This window comes from Dromiciops gliroides, chromosome 6, assembly GCF_019393635.1.
Source record: "Dromiciops gliroides isolate mDroGli1 chromosome 6, mDroGli1.pri, whole genome shotgun sequence".
Classification (NCBI taxonomy): Eukaryota; Metazoa; Chordata; class Mammalia; order Microbiotheria; family Microbiotheriidae; genus Dromiciops; species Dromiciops gliroides.
Genome location: NC_057866.1, coordinates 262,526,073 through 262,544,434, shown reverse-complemented (window position 1 = coordinate 262,544,434; position 18,362 = coordinate 262,526,073). Strand labels below are relative to the sequence as shown.

General features: G+C 39.5%; 1 protein-coding gene across 6 annotated transcripts in view; it reads left to right on the top strand.

Moving 5' to 3' along the window:
- SLC4A4 (solute carrier family 4 member 4) overlaps positions 1–18,362 on the top strand; it is a 432,216-nt gene that overhangs the window by 307,126 nt on the left and 106,728 nt on the right. For all 6 annotated transcript variants that reach the window (XM_043971103.1, XM_043971104.1, XM_043971100.1 and 3 more), the window contains 4 exons: positions 6,188–6,275; positions 10,626–10,780; positions 11,375–11,488; positions 13,852–14,026. In XM_043971103.1, coding sequence (XP_043827038.1) covers positions 6,188–6,275; positions 10,626–10,780; positions 11,375–11,488; positions 13,852–14,026 — 532 coding nt within the window. The remainder of the gene's footprint in view (positions 1–6,187; positions 6,276–10,625; positions 10,781–11,374; positions 11,489–13,851; positions 14,027–18,362) is intronic.

The following is an 18,362-nucleotide window of genomic DNA, read 5'->3' as shown; positions in this document are numbered from 1 at the left end:
GGGAAAAATGAGTGTGTTTTAAAGGACCCATTATTTCTTTTTGTCTATACAGTCTCAATTAAAGAGGGGACTGGCCCCCAGTAGTCCATAACATCATAGAATTAGATTTGGAAGAGACCATAGTAATTTCTTCATTTTACAAATCAGGAAATGAAGTCCCAGAGAGAAGAAATGCTTCATGGAAAGACACATAATGAAGAAATGGAATGCAGACTAGGTCCTCTGACCATCCACCCAATATAACATATACTCCTGGCATACTTTTTTTTCTGTTTAGAATTTTATTTTCCAAATTACATGTAAAAGCAAATTTTGACATCAATTTTTTAAAACTTTGTGTTCCAATTTCTCTTCCTCCCTCCCTTCCCACCCCCCACCCCAAGAACTCAAGCAATTCAATATAAATTATACATGAGTAGTCATGGAAAACATCTCTACATTAGCTAGGTTGTAAGAGAAAACAGATAAAAAACAAAACTTCAAATTAAGGAGTTGTCAAAAAAATGTGTTTCAGTCTGTTTTCAGATACCATCAGTTCTTTCTCTGTAGGTATATTGCAATTTTCATAAGTCCTTCAGAGTTATATTGCTGAAAATAACCACATGTTTCCCAGCAGATAATCTTTACACTATTGCTGTTATTTTGTATACAGTACGTTTATCTTTGCTTCAGTTCATGTGGGTCTTTCCAGGTTTTTCTTTTTTTGTTGTTGTTTTGTTTTGTTTTGTTTTGCAGGGCAATGGGGGTTAAGTGACTTGCCCAGGGTCACACAGCTAGTAAGTGTCAAGTGTCTGAGGCTGGCCGGATTTGAACTCAGGTCCTCCTTAATCCAGGGCCGGTGCTTTATCCACTGCGCTACCTAGCTGCCCCCCAGGTTTTTCTGATAGTATCCTTTTCATCATAACTTTTATATAGTACCTTAAAGTGGATAAAGACTTTTCTTCACAATAGCCTAGCAGAGTAGGTACCATATAGCTCAGCACGGCCCCCTTTAATCTGTCTATGGCTAGAAAATAATCTCAGCCCATATTTTTGTGGGTTTTTCTGCTCCAGGGGTTCTTTTATTGCTGTTTTGGGGGGTAATTGTATCAGGAGCTCTGTGCATTTAATGTCTTTCCTCTGCCATATTGTCTCCTCCCCCTCCTGGCATACTTTTGACATTCCACACTGGTCATGAAACAGAAGTTAGACCTGTCCTGTCTATGACACTACACCAATATAGTCTCACAAACAGTGGTTTACTGCCACTGTGGGGAATCTGTTGATTATCTCCAATTTATACAGTATTCTGTGTATGTGTTTGTGTGTATGTGTATATCTATATGTATACATATATGTATATGCATATGTGTATATATACACATTTATGTCTCTCTGTGTGTATATATGTATTTGTATATGTATGTATGTATTAGGCAACATTTATAGGACACTTACTATATGCTAAGTACTGTGTTAAGTGCTTTAGAATCATTATCTCAGTTAATCTTCAGAACAAGCTTGAGAGGTAGGTGCTATTATTATGCCCTTTTTATAGATGAGGAAACTGAGACAAACAAGTTAAGTGACTTGCTCAGGGTCACACGACTGGTAAGTATCTGAGACTGGATTAGAACTCAGGTCTTCCTGACTCCAGACCTGGGGCTCTATCTACTGTGCCACCTAGCTGCCCTATGTATATATCTATATCTACAAATCTATCTATCATCTTTCTGCACACACATGCACACACATATACACATCTGTCTATCTATCTATCTATCTATCTATCTATCTATCTATCTATCTATCTATCTATCTATCTATCTGTCTGTCTTTCTATCTATTTATCTGCACACACACATATATACTTCTATCTATCATTAATCTATCATCTATCATTTATCTTTCTATCTACCAACATATATATATATGTATACATCTATCTACACACACATATATGTATGTGTTTGTATTTATGTGTGTATACATGCATACGTACATACATACATATATCTTCACATATCCCACACCATGATTGACACCATTGATTGTATTCATGGTTAAAGCCAAGGGGTTATTTAGTACTTTAGGATATTTAACACAAAGAATTGAATATATATTCATATAGATATAGATATAGATATCGTTTTTCATGGCATAGGAATTGATTTTTGCCTTTCTTTGTATCCCTACTGCTTAACACAGTGCCTGGCACATAGTGGATACAATAATTGCTTGCAGACAGACTGAGAGATTGATTGCCTCATGTAACCACCCAAGAACACTTGCTTTTGCATTGGCAATATTGATTAGAACTTTAATGAACATATATTTTATAAAGATGAGGTGCTTACCCTGGGGTATTTAGCACAAAAGCTACATTAAGATAGTAATATCTCACATCCAAATAGTATTTTAAAGTTTGCAAAATGCTCTGTGTATAAGGTTTTATTATGGGTGAATTTCATATTTTATTTATTACAGAATAGGGAGTTGGATCTGAATCCATTAACAGGATGTGAACCGGCAGATAAGAAGAAATCCATTTACAAAATGCATTAGGGAAAATGTCAGGTGCTAGGTATGTTTCCATTGCTGCACCACATCTGGTTCCTTTGTGCCCTTGCCTCAGGTTGCTTTCTTTACCCCCACCCCCCAAGCTGACAGCTGGCACCTTGTATTAGTTCACACTCCTTGCAGCAATAGAGTAAGCTTGGGAAACAAGACCAGCCAGTCAGGTTATTTCTTAATGTGATTCCTCTGCTTCTTAAGTGCTTAAAAATATTATACTTGTGAACTATTCAAATCAATGACCACTCACGTCAGAAAAAAAATCAATCTGATTATCAAGAGAAGCATGCTAGGTTTAATTTAGCATTAGTATTAGAAGTGCTAAAATTCGATTAAAAGAATGACTTCCTTCATGCATGAACAAGCTTTTCTTTATGCTGGCTGTGACTGCCATTTTAACCACAGTGATAATCCTGGAAAGGGAGTGTGTGACTTCACTGGAGAGTTGATTTTAAGTCTATCCAGAGGAGATGACTTTTTATAGCTCGCCTTATTCTCGGTGGACTCAACTTTTAAAGTTGCTTATCTCCTTATTTTTTTCCCCCTTTGCATTGGTCTGAATAGTGGTTTGGAATGGATGCTTTTCATTAGACATAACTTCTCCTAAGAAAGACAGGGGTTCTTAATCTTTCTGGGATCATGGGCCCCCATGGCAATCTGGTGAAGCCCATGTAACTGTCTCAGAATAGTCTTTTAATGCATAACATACAATGCATAATATTACGAAGGAAACTAACTATACTGATATACTTATCAAAATAATAAAAAAAGGAATAATAATTGCTAACTTTTATCAGTTCTTTAAGGTTTGCCGAGCACTTTTCACAAACTGGGAGGTAGGTGTTATTATTATTCCTATTTTAGAAATGAGGAAACTAAGGTAAACAGAGGATAAGTATGAATTACTCAAGGTCATAAAGGTAGTAAGTGTCTGAGGCCAAATTTGAACTCGGGTCTTATAGATTCCATGTCCAGCACTCTATCCATTAGGCCACTGAGCTGCTGCTGGACCCCAGAATGTGCACCCTTGCCATAAGATGTCTGGTTCAGTTTTCTGGCTCTTTGTTCTTTCCCCCCACTACTTTTTTCTTTTTCCTTTTTTTCAGGGCCATGAGAGTTAAGTGACTTGCCCAGGGTCACACAGCTAGTAAGTGTCAAGTGTCTGAGGCCTGATGTGAACTCAGGTCCTTCTGAATCCAGGGCTGGTGCTTTATACACTGTGCCACCTAGCTTCCCCCCCCCCCCCACCCCTTCCCACTACTTTTTTTTTTTTTAAGTGAGGCAATTGGGGTTAAGTGACTTGCCCAGGGCCACACAGCTAGTAAGTGTTAAGTGTCTGAGGCCGGATTTGAACTCAGGTACTCCTGACTCCAGGGCCAGTGCTCTATCCACTGCGCCATCTAGCTGCCCCCACCTTCCCACTACTTTTAATGGCACAGGGAACCTTAGGAAACCAGTATGTTTTCTTTTTCCTGGTCTTTTGGCCCTGGCCATGAATCTAGTCATTAGAGTTAAGCCCGGCGGGGAGTAGACAGATGTTAAAGTTGTTATCTGAAGTCAGGGATAGGGCCACCATGACGAAAGACAATCCCCTAGTTGAATCGGTGTCCTAGAGTTACATACCTCACTTTCTTCTCCTGGTCCCTGGTTCCCTTTTTGTTTTGATGTCAGATCACAGCGGGCAATTTAGTCATTCTACTAGCTCATAGGAAAGAGGGGATTTTTATCGGAGCCACATTCTTGCCTCTGAAGAGCTCACAGATAAGGCTTGATAACAATAGTAGTTCTTGGGGTCAGCTATGTGGTGCAGTGGATAGAGCACTGACCCTGGAGTCAAGAGGACCTGAGTTCAAATCTGGCCTCAGACACTTGACACTGTCTAGCTGTGTGACCCTGGGCAAGTCACTTAACCCTCATTGTCCCACAAAAACAAAACAAAAACAAAAAACAAAACAAAATGACAGTAGTTCTTTACCGATGTTCTTTAAGATGTCTTGCCCTTTTCAATGTATCTTTGTAATGTGTGTGATCCTCACAGTAACCCTGTGAGGTAAGTTAAGAGCCATTATTAGGCAGTGCAAATAAAAAAGGTCACCAGATCCAATTCTGCCATTTATAAACCACATGTTCTTGGGCAAATCACTTCATCTTGATGATTATCAGTTTTCTTATCTGTCAAATGGGGCTAATCATACCTGCATCACCTATCTCCAAGAGAAGTTGTAAGGCTCAAAGGATGCGTGCCACAGTACTTTAAATCAATAAGACATGATGAGACCCATGAAAATCTGAAACTCAACATGTCCAAAACCTGAACTCATTATCTTTCTCCCTATACCAGAGATTCTTAGCCAAGTACATTTGCACTAACTGTTTACCGTGCCTGGACTGCACTCTCTCAGCTCAGTTTCATGGAATTTCTTCCTCCGAGACACAGCTCAGAAACCACTTTCTACATGAACCTCCAAACTTCCCTCCTTTCCATAATTCCTTGTTGTTAACCACTGGACATTTATTTATATTTATTGCTTTTATGTACTTATTCTATATTTACCATTAAATATACTTATTGTCTTCCTTATTTTCTATGTAAGCACCTTTTAAAGTAGACATTTTTTCATTCATTGTACTTCTGTCCCCAGTGCCTGGTACATTATACGGGCTCCAAAAATAATTGTTTATTGATTTATTGATTAAAGGTTTGCAAAGCACTTTACATATAGTATCTTACTTGATCCTTCTAAGAATTCTATGAAGTATTATTGGTTTTATAATCAACTTAGAAATGATACAAATGAACTTCAGAGAGGTATTCCTGGTTCCTGGTCTAGAACTCTTTATATAACACCATGTTTGCAACAACACAGTAGATATACCTTAATGCAAGGCTAGTCTATGGGCATTGTTTCTGTTACAGTAAGCTATGTGCATTATCTGGTAAATGAGGTTAAAGAGAACAATGAGCGCAGCCACAAAGAAATTTTAACTCTCTATGGATGGTGGTTTATTTCGGTATATTTACTCATCTTTGACAATCGCTCCTATTTTTCCTCTCTTATTTTGGTTGTCAACATAAGGCTCACTTAATATGTGACTAGCTTCTGCTGACGACTGAGCACATCTCGGTCGAAATGTTTCTCAAAAACACATAAAAGATCATTTCTCACTGCCCATATTGGGTAAAGAAAAGCCAAGGAAATCTGAGGCCAGTGAAACCTCACTCAGGACTGCGCCTTCTAAGTTCTGTTTGTTTGTTTGGTTCTGAAAGTTCATGAAAGCCTAGGGAATTGGACAAAAAGAGGCAAGTTGAAAAAGGAATGGTGAAATGATTCAGAAAGGGAACCTCTGTGAGACTGCTTCAGATGCTTCCTCTGTTAAGTTGGCCCTTACCCCAGTATGAATCTCGCAGCCAATTGTTGTATGTTTCCCAACTATAAAATAGAATCATCTGTATAACACAGGCCCTAGCCTGGCTAAAAAAAGATGAAGATTTGGGCCTGGGCTTTTTTTCTGTAGAAGCTGGAGTAAATAAATTGCTTTATGATTTCTGTATAATTGGAGCTTAGAACACAGTGTATTCTTCTGTATTCTAATCATTGCTTCTCTTTCTTTCTTTATATTTTTTCCCAAATAGGTTCCTGTTCATTCTCTTAGGTCCTAAGGGAAAAGCAAAGTCTTACCATGAAATTGGCAGAGCCATTGCTACCTTGATGTCTGATGAGGTAGGAATTTGGGGGGCCGTGAAGGAGGGTATCACTGAGACAGCAATGCTGTAGAAGGAGCTCTAGTTGGGAAGTCAAGAGAACCCAGGTTCAAGTCCCAGTTCCACCATTTAGAACCCATGTTACTTGGGACAAATCAGTCTCTCTCTCTTTTATTTTTCTTTCTTTTTTTCCAGGGCAATGAGGGTTAAGCGACTTGCCCAGGGTCACACAGTTAGTAAGTGTCAAGTGTCAAGTATCAAGAGTCTGATGCCAGATTTGAACTCAGGTCCTCCTGAATCCTGGGCCAGTGCTTTATCCACTGCATCACCTAGCTGCCCCCAGGACAAATCGGTCTCAATGGGTCTCCATTTTCTCATCTATAAGGGAAGGGAAGCTTTGCTTTCTTTCGCTTGTTGTCATTTAGTTGGTTCAGTTTTAACCAACTCTTCATGACCCCGTTTGGAGTTTTCATGGCAAAGATACTGGAGTGATTTGCCATTTCCTTCTCCAACTCATTTGATAGATGAGAAAACTGGGTTAGGTGACTTGCCCAGGGTCACACAGATAGTGTCTGAGGCCAGATGCAAACTCATAAAGATGAGTCTTCCTAACTCCAGGCCCAGGGCCCTATCCACTGTGCTACCTAGCTGCCCTTCTTGATCTTTTACAAGATATATTAGGGAATTATACAAATTGAGCTCAATATTTAATATCAGTTAAGTGAGGCCGTATTTTATTTTTATATTAGTTTCTAAATCTTTGTTGCAATGACAATTCCTTTCATTGCCAGAATATTTTCATTTCTTTCTTTTTTTTTTTTTTTTGGGTGAGGCTATTGGGGTTAAGTGATTTGCCCAGGGTCACACAGCTAGTAAGTGTCAAGTGTCTGAGGCCAGATTTGAACTCAGGTCCTCCTGAATCCAGGGCCAGGGCTCTATCCACTGCGCCACCTAGCTGCCCCATATTTTCAGTTCTTAAGAGATATTTGCCTACCTCAAATGCCTTTGTATTTAAATCTTCAAAAAAACACAACCGGATTAAATTAATACTTCCTTTTTTTGTAGAAACACATTTATGCTGAGAAACTATATATCCTGAGTTCAGAAATGACTGGCTTAAGGGAAAACCCTAAATGCAAACCATTTTCTTAGGGAGTGGAAAGTCGATGACTTTTTTTGCTTTGGGCTTTCTCGCTTTACGAGAGCTTCTGATTTCCCTCCTAACATTCTACAGAAACAGTACAAAAGAGCAAGAGAAATCTAACAATATAAACAGCACTTGTTACCAGACCACGCTGAGAGCTTTGGAAATGACACAGGCTGGTGAATTTGGGGAGTGTCAGGCCATCTAGATGTCATTCCATTAATTCTCATCCTGTGCCAAGCATCATTATTACTCCATTTTGAAGGGGATAAAACTGAGACCTTGTTGATGGTTAAGATCGGCTAATGAGTAGGCAGGTCACCCTGGGAGACAGAGAGGCAGTGGGGATTAATGGAGTCAGAAGACCCAAGCCTTAGTTTCCTCATCTTTAAACTAAGGCTTGGGTCTTCTGACTCCATTAATCCCCACTGCACTGAAACCCATTTGCCATTTTGGTCCTGTTTTTCTCAAGAGGGACAGATTGGCATCCTTGCCATTTGCTTTGTTTCTTTTTATCTTTGCTAAATTTTTCCATCATATAAAAGACAGAAAACAGCTTTCCTGCTGAGGTGAAATATCGACATTCTGAAGAAGCTTGTGGTTTGGTCTCTTCTAATGGTTTCCTGTTTATTTGCTAAGCTCGTTCATTTGTTAGGCTGGGGAAGGGAAGCCTGAAGAGGTCACTCGATCTTAGGCTTTAAGAATACAGGATTTTCTCTAAAGTTTTAGTACATTTTCAACTTTGCTAACTTATAAACATCCAGCTTTTATAACTTAAATCTCTACTAAGACTTTGGGGGCATCCTGTATAGTCTGTGGAGAACCAAAAATTGTTTAGCGAGGATTGAAAAAGTAGGCATATGTAGCAGGAAGGACTTAGGGTAGCTATAAGGAAGAACTTCTTGACTATAAAGTTGATTAGATAAAGAAATGTGTTGGGGCAGCTAGGTGGGGCAGTGAATAGAGCACTGGCCCAGGAGTCAGGAGGACCTAAGTTCAAATTTGGCCTCAGACACTTGACACTTACTAGCTGGGTGACCCTGGGGAAGTCACTTAACCCCAATTGTCTCACCTAAAAGGAAAAGTGTTGGCAAGAGAAGTTATGAAATCTACTCTTTTGGAGGTCTTGATAAATGGGATTGATTATCTTATTGCTATTATTTAGTCATTTCAGTTGCATCCAACTCTTCATGACCCCATTTGGGGTTTTCTTGGGAAAGATATTGGATCAGTTTATCATTTCCTTCTCCAGCTCATTTTACAGATGAGGAAACTGAGGCAAACAGGGTAAAGTGACTTGCCCAGGGTCACACAGATAATAAGCATCTAAGGTCAGATTTGAACTCTGCTCTTCTTGACTCTAGGTCTAGTGCTCTATCCACTGTGCCAGCACCTAGCCGTCCTTTTACTCTCTAGATTGACTGCTTTTAGAAATGTTTGGTTGTGATTTTGCCCAAAGACAGAGCTATAATAACACTTAACAACCCTACAGCATTTTCAGGTTTACCAAACATTTTCCCCACAGTCCTGTAAGATAGATGGTACATGTATTTTTATCTTCATTTTACAAATGAAGAAACTGAGGCACATGACAGCAAAATGATACTAGAACCACTGTTTGAATGCAGGCGTGCCGATTCTTATCCACATCCTTTCCACCGCACCATCGCGACCCTATTTGTCCAGATGCCGTTACTTCTTTTGCTCCTAATAAGTATAAAATAATAAGTATAAAATAATAAGTATAAAACCTGCCTTAGTGTGCTCGCTTATTTTCGTTCTTTCCTTGTGGACAACAATATTAGGTAATACTCGAGGCTTGGCCTTGTTTTCCACACTCGGCCTGTTTCAGGGAGAAGAGTCTTATGTATAGTTTTCCTCGATCATTTTTCATCTGGATCCTTTAGTAAGGCGTATAGTACAAATCCATGTGGTTAAAGGTATGGTCTTCCTGCCTGGCCTGGATAATTAAACTAGAGTCAAAGATCTATGGCCTCCCTCCTGCTGATGTTCAGTCATTTCAGGAGGGTGTGACTCTGTGACCCCATATGGGCTTTTCTTGGAAAAGATATTGGAGTGGTTTGCCATTTCCTTCTTCAGATCATTTTACAGATAGGGAAACTGAGGTAAACAGGGTTAATTGACTTCCCCAGGGTCATGCAGCTAGTAAGTGTCTGCGGTCAGATTTGGACCAGGGAAGATGAGTCTTCCTGACTCCAGGCCTGGCACTCCATCCACTGTGTCATCTAACTGCCCCAACCTCCCTCCCCTGACACAGATTTCAGTATATCTGTAATTTAATTTAATGTGTAGTTCTAGAGAGTGACCTGAGCCTGCGTTTAAGAGAGATGACCACTCCCATATAGCTGTTTCGTGTCAGAGGCAGGATTTGAACTCATGTCTTCCTGATTCCAAGTCTAGGCCTCTATTGACTATGCCATGCCAACTGTAGTCTATGTAAGTTCCATGAAAACCCAACCTCTTAGTAATGCAGAAGCATTTATTCATGAGTTCAGAGAATGACACAGTGAAGACCAAGATAAGAACACTAGGCAGTTAAATCCTAATGAGAGTTTTTGAGTCAAAAGGAGAGAGAGAGAGAGAGAGAGAGAGAGAGAGAGAGAGAGAGAGAGAGAGAGAGAATGATTCCTTCCATCATTTGTAGGTAATCTTTAGGAAATTCTCTGGCTGAAAAAAATTATGTGCCCAATCAATCAATCAATCAGTCATTCAACAAGCATTTCTAAAATGCTTACTTTGTGCCAGATACTGGGCTAAATGCTTAGAATCTCCAAATCAGCAAAAACAGTCCTTGCCCTCAAAGACTTTACGTTCTAATGGTAGTGAGTAAAGCTCCATAGAAGATACACATGGAGAGAGAACTAGCTCTGTAGTCAACGGACCTGCTTTACATTGTACTTTTGTCACTCTCCACTTGTGTGACCTTGCCAAGTCACTTAACCTCCATAAGCCCCCATTTTCTAATGTGGAAAAAGGAAAGGTTACACCAGGTGGCCTGTGAGGTCCCTTCCATGATCCTACATGATCTGTCTACTTCTCTGATGTAGCCTTTGAGAACCCAAGGTCGCCACCTTGCTAGGATGAGGCATCAGAGTAGAAGACTAATGGAGAACATTTGCCGGTATGGCATTTCCCCCCAACCTTGACAGGGTATGAACTGTTTAGTTCTTATCTGCAACAATACCAATCTTCTCTTCCCCACAGGTCTTCCATGATATTGCCTACAAAGCAAAGGATAGGCAAGATCTGATTGCTGGGATTGATGAGTTTTTGGATGAAGTCATTGTCCTTCCCCCAGGAGAATGGGATCCAACCATTAGGATAGAACCTCCAAAAACTCTACCATCATCAGACAAAAGGTTAACGTGTCATGGAATTGTGGGGCTATTGGACTAGGCACTAGATGAACTATTTTGTTCTGTGTTTGCAAGTTACCAAACTTGTTGAGTATTTCAAGAAAATGACTTACACCTCTTGGTGTCTTGTTTTCCTCTATTGGTAAAATGGAGGGGAATATGTTTTTGCAATCCAGAGGAGAACTGTTAATTTCTGCTTAATTGGTCTGTATCAGAGTTCGAGTCAGTTTAGAGGAAGCTCAATAGAATGGAGTTGTTAGTCATTTGAGTAGTAGGCTATCAAAGTTGTCCAGATGTGAAATGATGAGGGCCTGCACCAGGATGGTTGATCACTCCATGGAAACCTTCTGAAAACCACCAGAATGGTTCACCTTCCCTGCCACATGCTGTTTGACTAGTCCAGCTGGCTAATTCTGGTTAAGGACATTATCTTCTGAGGAGTGCTTTGAGCATATTGGGAGAAGTCGATAAGCACAAAGTTGTTTACCCAAGGAGTTTCTAGATAGGCTCGCATCTCTAATTTAGCCAATGTGTGATACATCTCTGAAGCAGATGAGTGAATGACACTAATCTTCCCTTGAACTTGGTCTTACACAGGAAGAATATGTACTCAGGTGGAGAAAATGTACAAATGAATGGAGACACTCCCCATGATGGAGGACATGGAGGGGGCGGGCATGGGGACTGTGAAGAACTCCAGCGAACGGGAAGGTGAGTGGTAGATCCAGCCAGAATTCCTTGTGGATCTAGGCTTTGGTTGGCTGGGGCCTTCTTTTCCCTCCATAGTTGTGTGATGTTAGACAACTCACCACATTTCTCAACTGGAGAAAAATCTTATTTGTACTATCCACTTCCCTTTATCTTATAAGGCTCAAATGTGAAAGTTTTCTGTAACCACAAAGTGCCTGAAAATGTGAGATGATCATATTTCCTATGTCCCTTTCACCCTTTCCCACTCCCTTATAAAATTGGTCTCAGATTGGATGGTTTCTGTCTCCACAACATCTCTTGTAAACATCCCTCCCTATTCATTCACACAGCTACTTAACCAGTTCCTAGACTCACACCTCATCTTCCTAATGACTCTCCCTGACTCAAGTCTCTCCCCATTTCAATCCACTTTCTGTGCCCGTGCCAAAGTTAATCTCCCAAATCACAGGACTGACCACAGGACTTTCCTACTCAATGACCTCCAGTGACTCCCTATTACCTCTAGGATCAAACATAAAGACCAGTGGTTGGCATGGGAAGCTTTTTTATGGTCTGGTTCCTTTCTCTCATTCCAATCTTTTTATGCATCTCTCCCCTCTGTGCACTCTCTAGTCTAGAAATACTGGCCCGTTTGCTGTTCCTCACACAGGACTCTCCATTTCCCATCTCCACATCTTTCCACTGTCTTCATCTCTACCTCTTAGGACACGTGGATTCCTTCAAGCCTTAGCTCGTCTCACTTTCTTCAGGAAGCCTTTCTCTGTCCCTCCAAGCTGATTTCCTTTCTCCACTGTCTGCATCTCATATGCACCTACTTATCTACATTGTGTCTCCCCGACTAGACTATAAACTCCTTGAGGGCAGAATCGTTTTCTGCCTTTCTTTGTGTCTTAAATGCTTAGCAGAGCGCATAGTAGGTACTTAATAAATATTTGTTGAATGATTCTTGACTGACTTGGCTTATGGAAAAGAGTTACTTTTAAACTAGTAGTTTACTTATCTGGCCTGAAATTGGGGTTTCAGGTTTAACTGGTTTGCCTTATTCTTCTCTTTCTTCCACAACTCCTTCCAGGAACTGAGTGAATTCAGATGGGGCAAAAGCTGAACTCAGACAACTAGGTTATGAAGGGTTGCATGGGCTCTGTGGGAAAGACAGTTCTGTTTCAAGGCCCATTGTGATCTTGCCTTGGGATGAACTTTTCTTTTCTTTTTCTTTTTTCTTTATTTAAAAAATTTTTTTTGGGGGGGCTGAACTTTTCTGAGATGAGCTGAATAGATTTCTTTCTTCTTCAAAAAAGATTAATCTTTAACATCTCTACTATTTACCAGTTCTTTACAGCTAGAAAGAAAGGAGGAAAGAAGGAAGAAAGAAAAAATACCTGGATAGACAGAATGACATATAGACAGAAAGATAAATAATTTATGAAGTACTGATTTCATGCCAAGTACTAGAGATGGAAATATAAGAAAAAATAGTCCCTGGAGCTTAGACAATACATAAAGGGGAGCTAGGAAGTAGGGTGAAATAGTATACCCCACTATCAAGGAAGTAGAGAACAGGTCTGGAGAGAGAAGTGAGACGTATAAAAAGAACACGGCTGAAGCCTTCTCTGAAACATTGGTCTGACTTAGAAAGTCCCCAGTCAGTGCCCCATCACAAGTTTTCCCTCAGGTAGGAAGGTCTGAGGAGGTAGGTAAGAAGTCTGGACATTGAGTTGAGCTGGAAGTAGCAGACTGCTCCTCTCTCCTTCTCCATGTTTCTGACATAGGATTCATTTTTTATTCCAAACAAAATTTGGTCGAATCTAAGTTATTACATCATTATCATTAGGAAAACATCCCCTCCTACTAATAGATCTTTTGGATGCCTGTGCAAAAATAAGTCAAATCTAATGACCAAAAAAGAGATTTATCTATCAATTTTACTATTGCTCTACCAATCTACCAAATAGAAAAAGTACTATATCATCTCTTAGGTGCTTTCCAGCTTAGATATTTTGATAACACTTGGAACTCAGATATTCAACATATAGCATGTTAGTGACTTCACGAGCCCATATACCACAGTTCATGACTATGAACTTGATATATTTTTTTAAAAATTGATAGCTGTATTTCAACAAATTGATTTCCTAATGTAATCCTATGGCTTTTATTTTATTTAACGAAAAACATTCTGAGATAGGGTCCATGGATTTCCACCTCAATTGCCAAAGGGGTCCATCACACAAAAAAGATGGAGAACCTCTCTTGTGGACAGGCCAGCTGGTTGCATCTTAGTCTTTTGTTTCATACATCACTCTACTTTCTCTTCCTTTTATTGTAATTTATTTTATATTATCACCTGTTTCCTTTCTCCCCAGGTTCTGTGGAGGACTAATTAAAGATATAAAGAGGAAAGTACCATTTTTTGCCAGTGACTTTTATGACGCTTTAAATATCCAAGCTCTTTCCGCCATTCTCTTCATCTATCTGGCGACAGTCACCAACGCCATCACTTTCGGTGGACTGCTGGGGGATGCCACGGAAAACATGCAGGTGTGTAGTCATTTCTGGAGTCTACAAATAGCCATCCCAGATTGCCTTCCTCACCCTGCCAGTTCAGTCAGGAGCAGATGGCCTCTCAGTCACTCAGCATGATTTCTGCTTTCTTTTGCTGGATCCTGCTTTTTTACTTTGCTTCTGGACTGCTGCTGCATTTGCAACCTTCTAGTGATGGCAAAAATAGCTCCATGAATCTGCCTTGAATCCCAAGTGGGGGGTGAGGGGGGGCAGAGTAAAAGGAAATAAGGGAACAGTGTCCTCTAAGCTGGAGCTTTCAATAGTGCTGGTTTGGTATGATGGGTTTATGTAGTTCCTTTTTGCCTTGGCACTCCCGTTTTTATTTTATTTTATTATTTTTTATTTTTTTTTGGTGGGGCAATGAGGGTTATGTGACTTGCCCAGGGTCACACAGCTAGTAAGAGGCTGGATTTGAACTCAGGTCCTCCTGAATCCAGGGCTGGTGCTTTATCCACTGCACCACCTAGCTGCCCAACTCCAGTTATTTTATGGAGAGTGTCTCATTCTGTGCTCTTGCTCTTTTGTAATATTATTCTAATTTCACAAAGGAGGAAACTGAGTCATAGAATAGCCAAGTGACTAGCCTAAGGTCACACAGAAACTATGGGTAAAGATGGGACTAGAACCTGGGCTTTCTGGTGTAACAAAGAATCTTTCTTGAACATTTGGAGTAATGGCACACACTCATATTGCCATGAAGGAAATTCATATCCAGAGATGTTGGTCACATACGTAGCTAGTTAGCATCAGATCCAGGACTAAAACACTTGAGTCTCCTGTCCACTAATCCAGTGATTTGTCCATAACACCATATATACTATGAAAAAAATGACCTAATATATCTTTCAGAAATTTCACAGGATATATTTTTGTAAACTGGAACTGTAACATAATTACTAGGGAATTCTGAGAATACCCTCATAAGAAAATCACTGTTATACTTTCTTTTTTTTTTTTTAGTGAGGCAATTGGGGTTAAGTGACTTGCCCAGGGTCACACAGCTAGTAAGTGTCAAGTGTCTGAAGTCAAATTTGAACTCAGGTCCTCCTGAATCAAGGGCCGGTGCTCTATGCACTGCGCCACCTAGCTGCCCCTATACTTTCTTTTAAGGAAAGAAACAAAATAAAACAAATGAGTTAATTAATGTGACCAAGATCATGGTGACTAATGTGGGCAGTCATAAGCAGAATATAGAATGGCTATATAACAATAATAATAACTAGCATTTGTATAGTGCTTTAAAGTTTGCAAAGCACTTTGAAAATATTAACTTACCTTACCCTCAAACAACCCTGAGAAATAGGTGTTATTATCCTCATTTTTTTTAGAATTTAGAATTTCATTTTTCCCCAAATTACATGTAAAAGCAATTTTTAACATCGATTTTTAAAACTTTGTGTTCCAAATTCTCTTCCTCCCTCCCTCCCCACCCCGTACCCCTTAAGAATGCAAGCAATTCAATTATTATCCCCACTTTACATATGAGGAAACTGAGTCAGCCAGAGGTTAAGTGATTTGCCCATGCACAACTAGTTAGATGTGCTACATATATGCATGCAACACATATACATCTAAGCAGCTAGATGGTACAATGGATAGAGCACCGAGCCTGCAGTTAGGGAGACTCATCTTCCTGACTCCAAATCTGGCCTCAGACACTTACTAGCTGTGTGACCCTAACCAAGTCACTTAACTTTGCTTGCCTCAGTTCCTTATCTGTCAAATGAGCTGGAGAAGGAAAAGGTAAATCACTCCAGTATATTTGCCAAGAAAACCCCAAATGGAGTCAGAGTCAGACACTGCTAAAATGACTGAACAAATGTATGTACGTATATAGACACATACATGCATGCATACATATATATCATATCTGTATATCAGGTTGATGTTTAATCAATTAAACTAAATAGATATATTTATCCATTAGCTTTTTAAATAACATGTTTTATTGAGGTATTTTCCCCTTGCGTCAAAATAATTTCTGAAAGAAAAAAAAACACACAATAAGAAACACTTTCCTCTCCAGAATATACTTCCTTTCTGACAAAAAAAAAATACAAGTAAACAAAAATATCTGATATAGTGACCATGTCTGACAATGAATACAACAGTCTCTCCTAGTCGTCTGTCTCTGTGTTTTGAAGGAGGAGATATGTCATGATCTCTTGTGCAGACTGGTTTTTCAGTTATTCAGTGTTCAGCTCTCTTTTTTGTGATTTTATAGATATATAGATGTAGATGATATAGATATGTGAGTATATGTATATATACACATATGTGCATATATTATAAATACACAAACATATATATTTGTATATGTGTGCATTTTGTGTATGTATATATAATACATGTGCATACATATTGCATGTATACATGTTGTAAGTGTGTATATAAATACATGTTGTATATATTTATAGATACATTTATAGTTGTAGCCATTTGTATATATTCTTTTTTATTCTGCTTATCCACTTTGCTTCACTTCATAAAAACTGTTCCTCATTTTTTTGAATTCCTTTTATTTATTTATTTTTTACCGCATATCAGTATTCTGTTCATTCAAATAAGTTTTCCATTCATTCTCCAATCAGTGGACATCTATTGTTTGGAGAGTCTTTTTTTTTTTTTTTTTTTGCTACCACAAAGAGTACTGCTCTGGCTGTGTTGGTATAGATTCCTGGCCTTTAATTTCTGTCTTTGACTTCCTTGGACTGTATGCTCACTAGTGGGGTCACTGGACACAAGGGTACCTTGTTTAGTTGCTTTTCTTATATAAGTGCAAGTTGATGCACAGAATGGTTGAACTATCTCACAGCTTCACCAACAGGGTATTAGTTACTACAGTAGGACACAAAGCCACACCAGTGCCAAGGGAGCCAAGCTCCCGGGTAGTCCATGACTCATCCACAGTGGTAGGAAGAGCCAAGAAAGTATCTGGAGTCTCTCAGGAGGCCCTCTACCAACCCAAACAAAATCTGGCTAAGGCCTTTCAGGCTTACACTAAGAGATGGAGCCAATTCCAGATCTGGGACTGGGCAAGAAGGAGAGTGAGAATGAGTCAAGGCTAAGACCTAACTTAAGCCACTAAGAGACTGAGCCCAACCCCAGGATTTCCTGCAAAAGGTGGGACCTGGTCCCAACAGAACATGTTCACAAAATCCAAGAATATGGGAGGGAACAGAATCTGCCCCAGGCACTAAGCCTCAATCCAGGAGCTAAGGTTGGACTGATTTATGAGTAAATAGAAGGTCCTTAGGAATATGAAAAAATACTGTGCACTGAGAGAAGCCCAAGAGATAATCTAGAAAAAGAAAGTGGCTCCACAATAAATACAACCTCAGAGAAAAGGAAATCCTGGGCATTCTAGGAGTACAGGAATACCTGGAGAAAGAAAAAAGATTAAAATTTAATGTTCAATGAAAGGAGAGCTAAAGTGGAAAGAGGAATGACCAGGAGAATTAACAACTTAGAACAGATGGTGGCAAATCTTACCCAAGAACTGAACTCCCTAGAAGTAAGAATGGGCCAAACATAAACCAATGATCCATGAGACAACAAGAAATGGTAAAACAAATTCACAAGACAGAAAAGCCTAAAGAAAAACATAAGGTATAGATTATTTAAAAATTGAACTGGAGAATGGGTAAAGGAGAGAAAATCTAAAAATCAGAGAACTAATTGAAAAATCAGAAACAACAAAAATAACAAAACCCTCAGATAACATATTTCAAGAAATCCCAAATGAAAATTACAGAGAGCTGTTAAGAAAGAACCAGAGGGCCAAGTGAAAATATAAGGAATCTATAGTCACAATCTGAAAGAAATAGCCAAATGAAAATTCCCAGTAACATCAGAGTCAAAGTCCAGACATGTTTTCTATTACCACTCTTTACCCCAAGCATGCGAAGACTTCCCCCAGCAGAACAGGCAGATGAGAACAACAATTTATTTCAACAGCCATGAAGGCAGCAGAAGCAGGCACTGTGGAATGTTTAAAGCTTGGTCAGACATAGAAGGCACCAAGGTGATCCACTATGTTTTGGGTCCTACCAGTGGACTTTGATGATTCAGGAAGAGAGAGTGGGGCTGATGACTTTGTGCACCTCTGCCTCACTTAAATCTAATTCATGTGCAAGCAAGACATCACCCTGTGTAGTCACTGGTCCTCTTTGAAAGCAAGGATGAATAACAACAATTTAACATAGCACTAGAAATGAGAGTAATAAGTAGAGAAAAGAAATAATGGGGAAGAAAGCATATTTGTTTTGTTTTGTTTTTTTAAACTGCCTAGCTGTGTAACTGTGGGCAACTC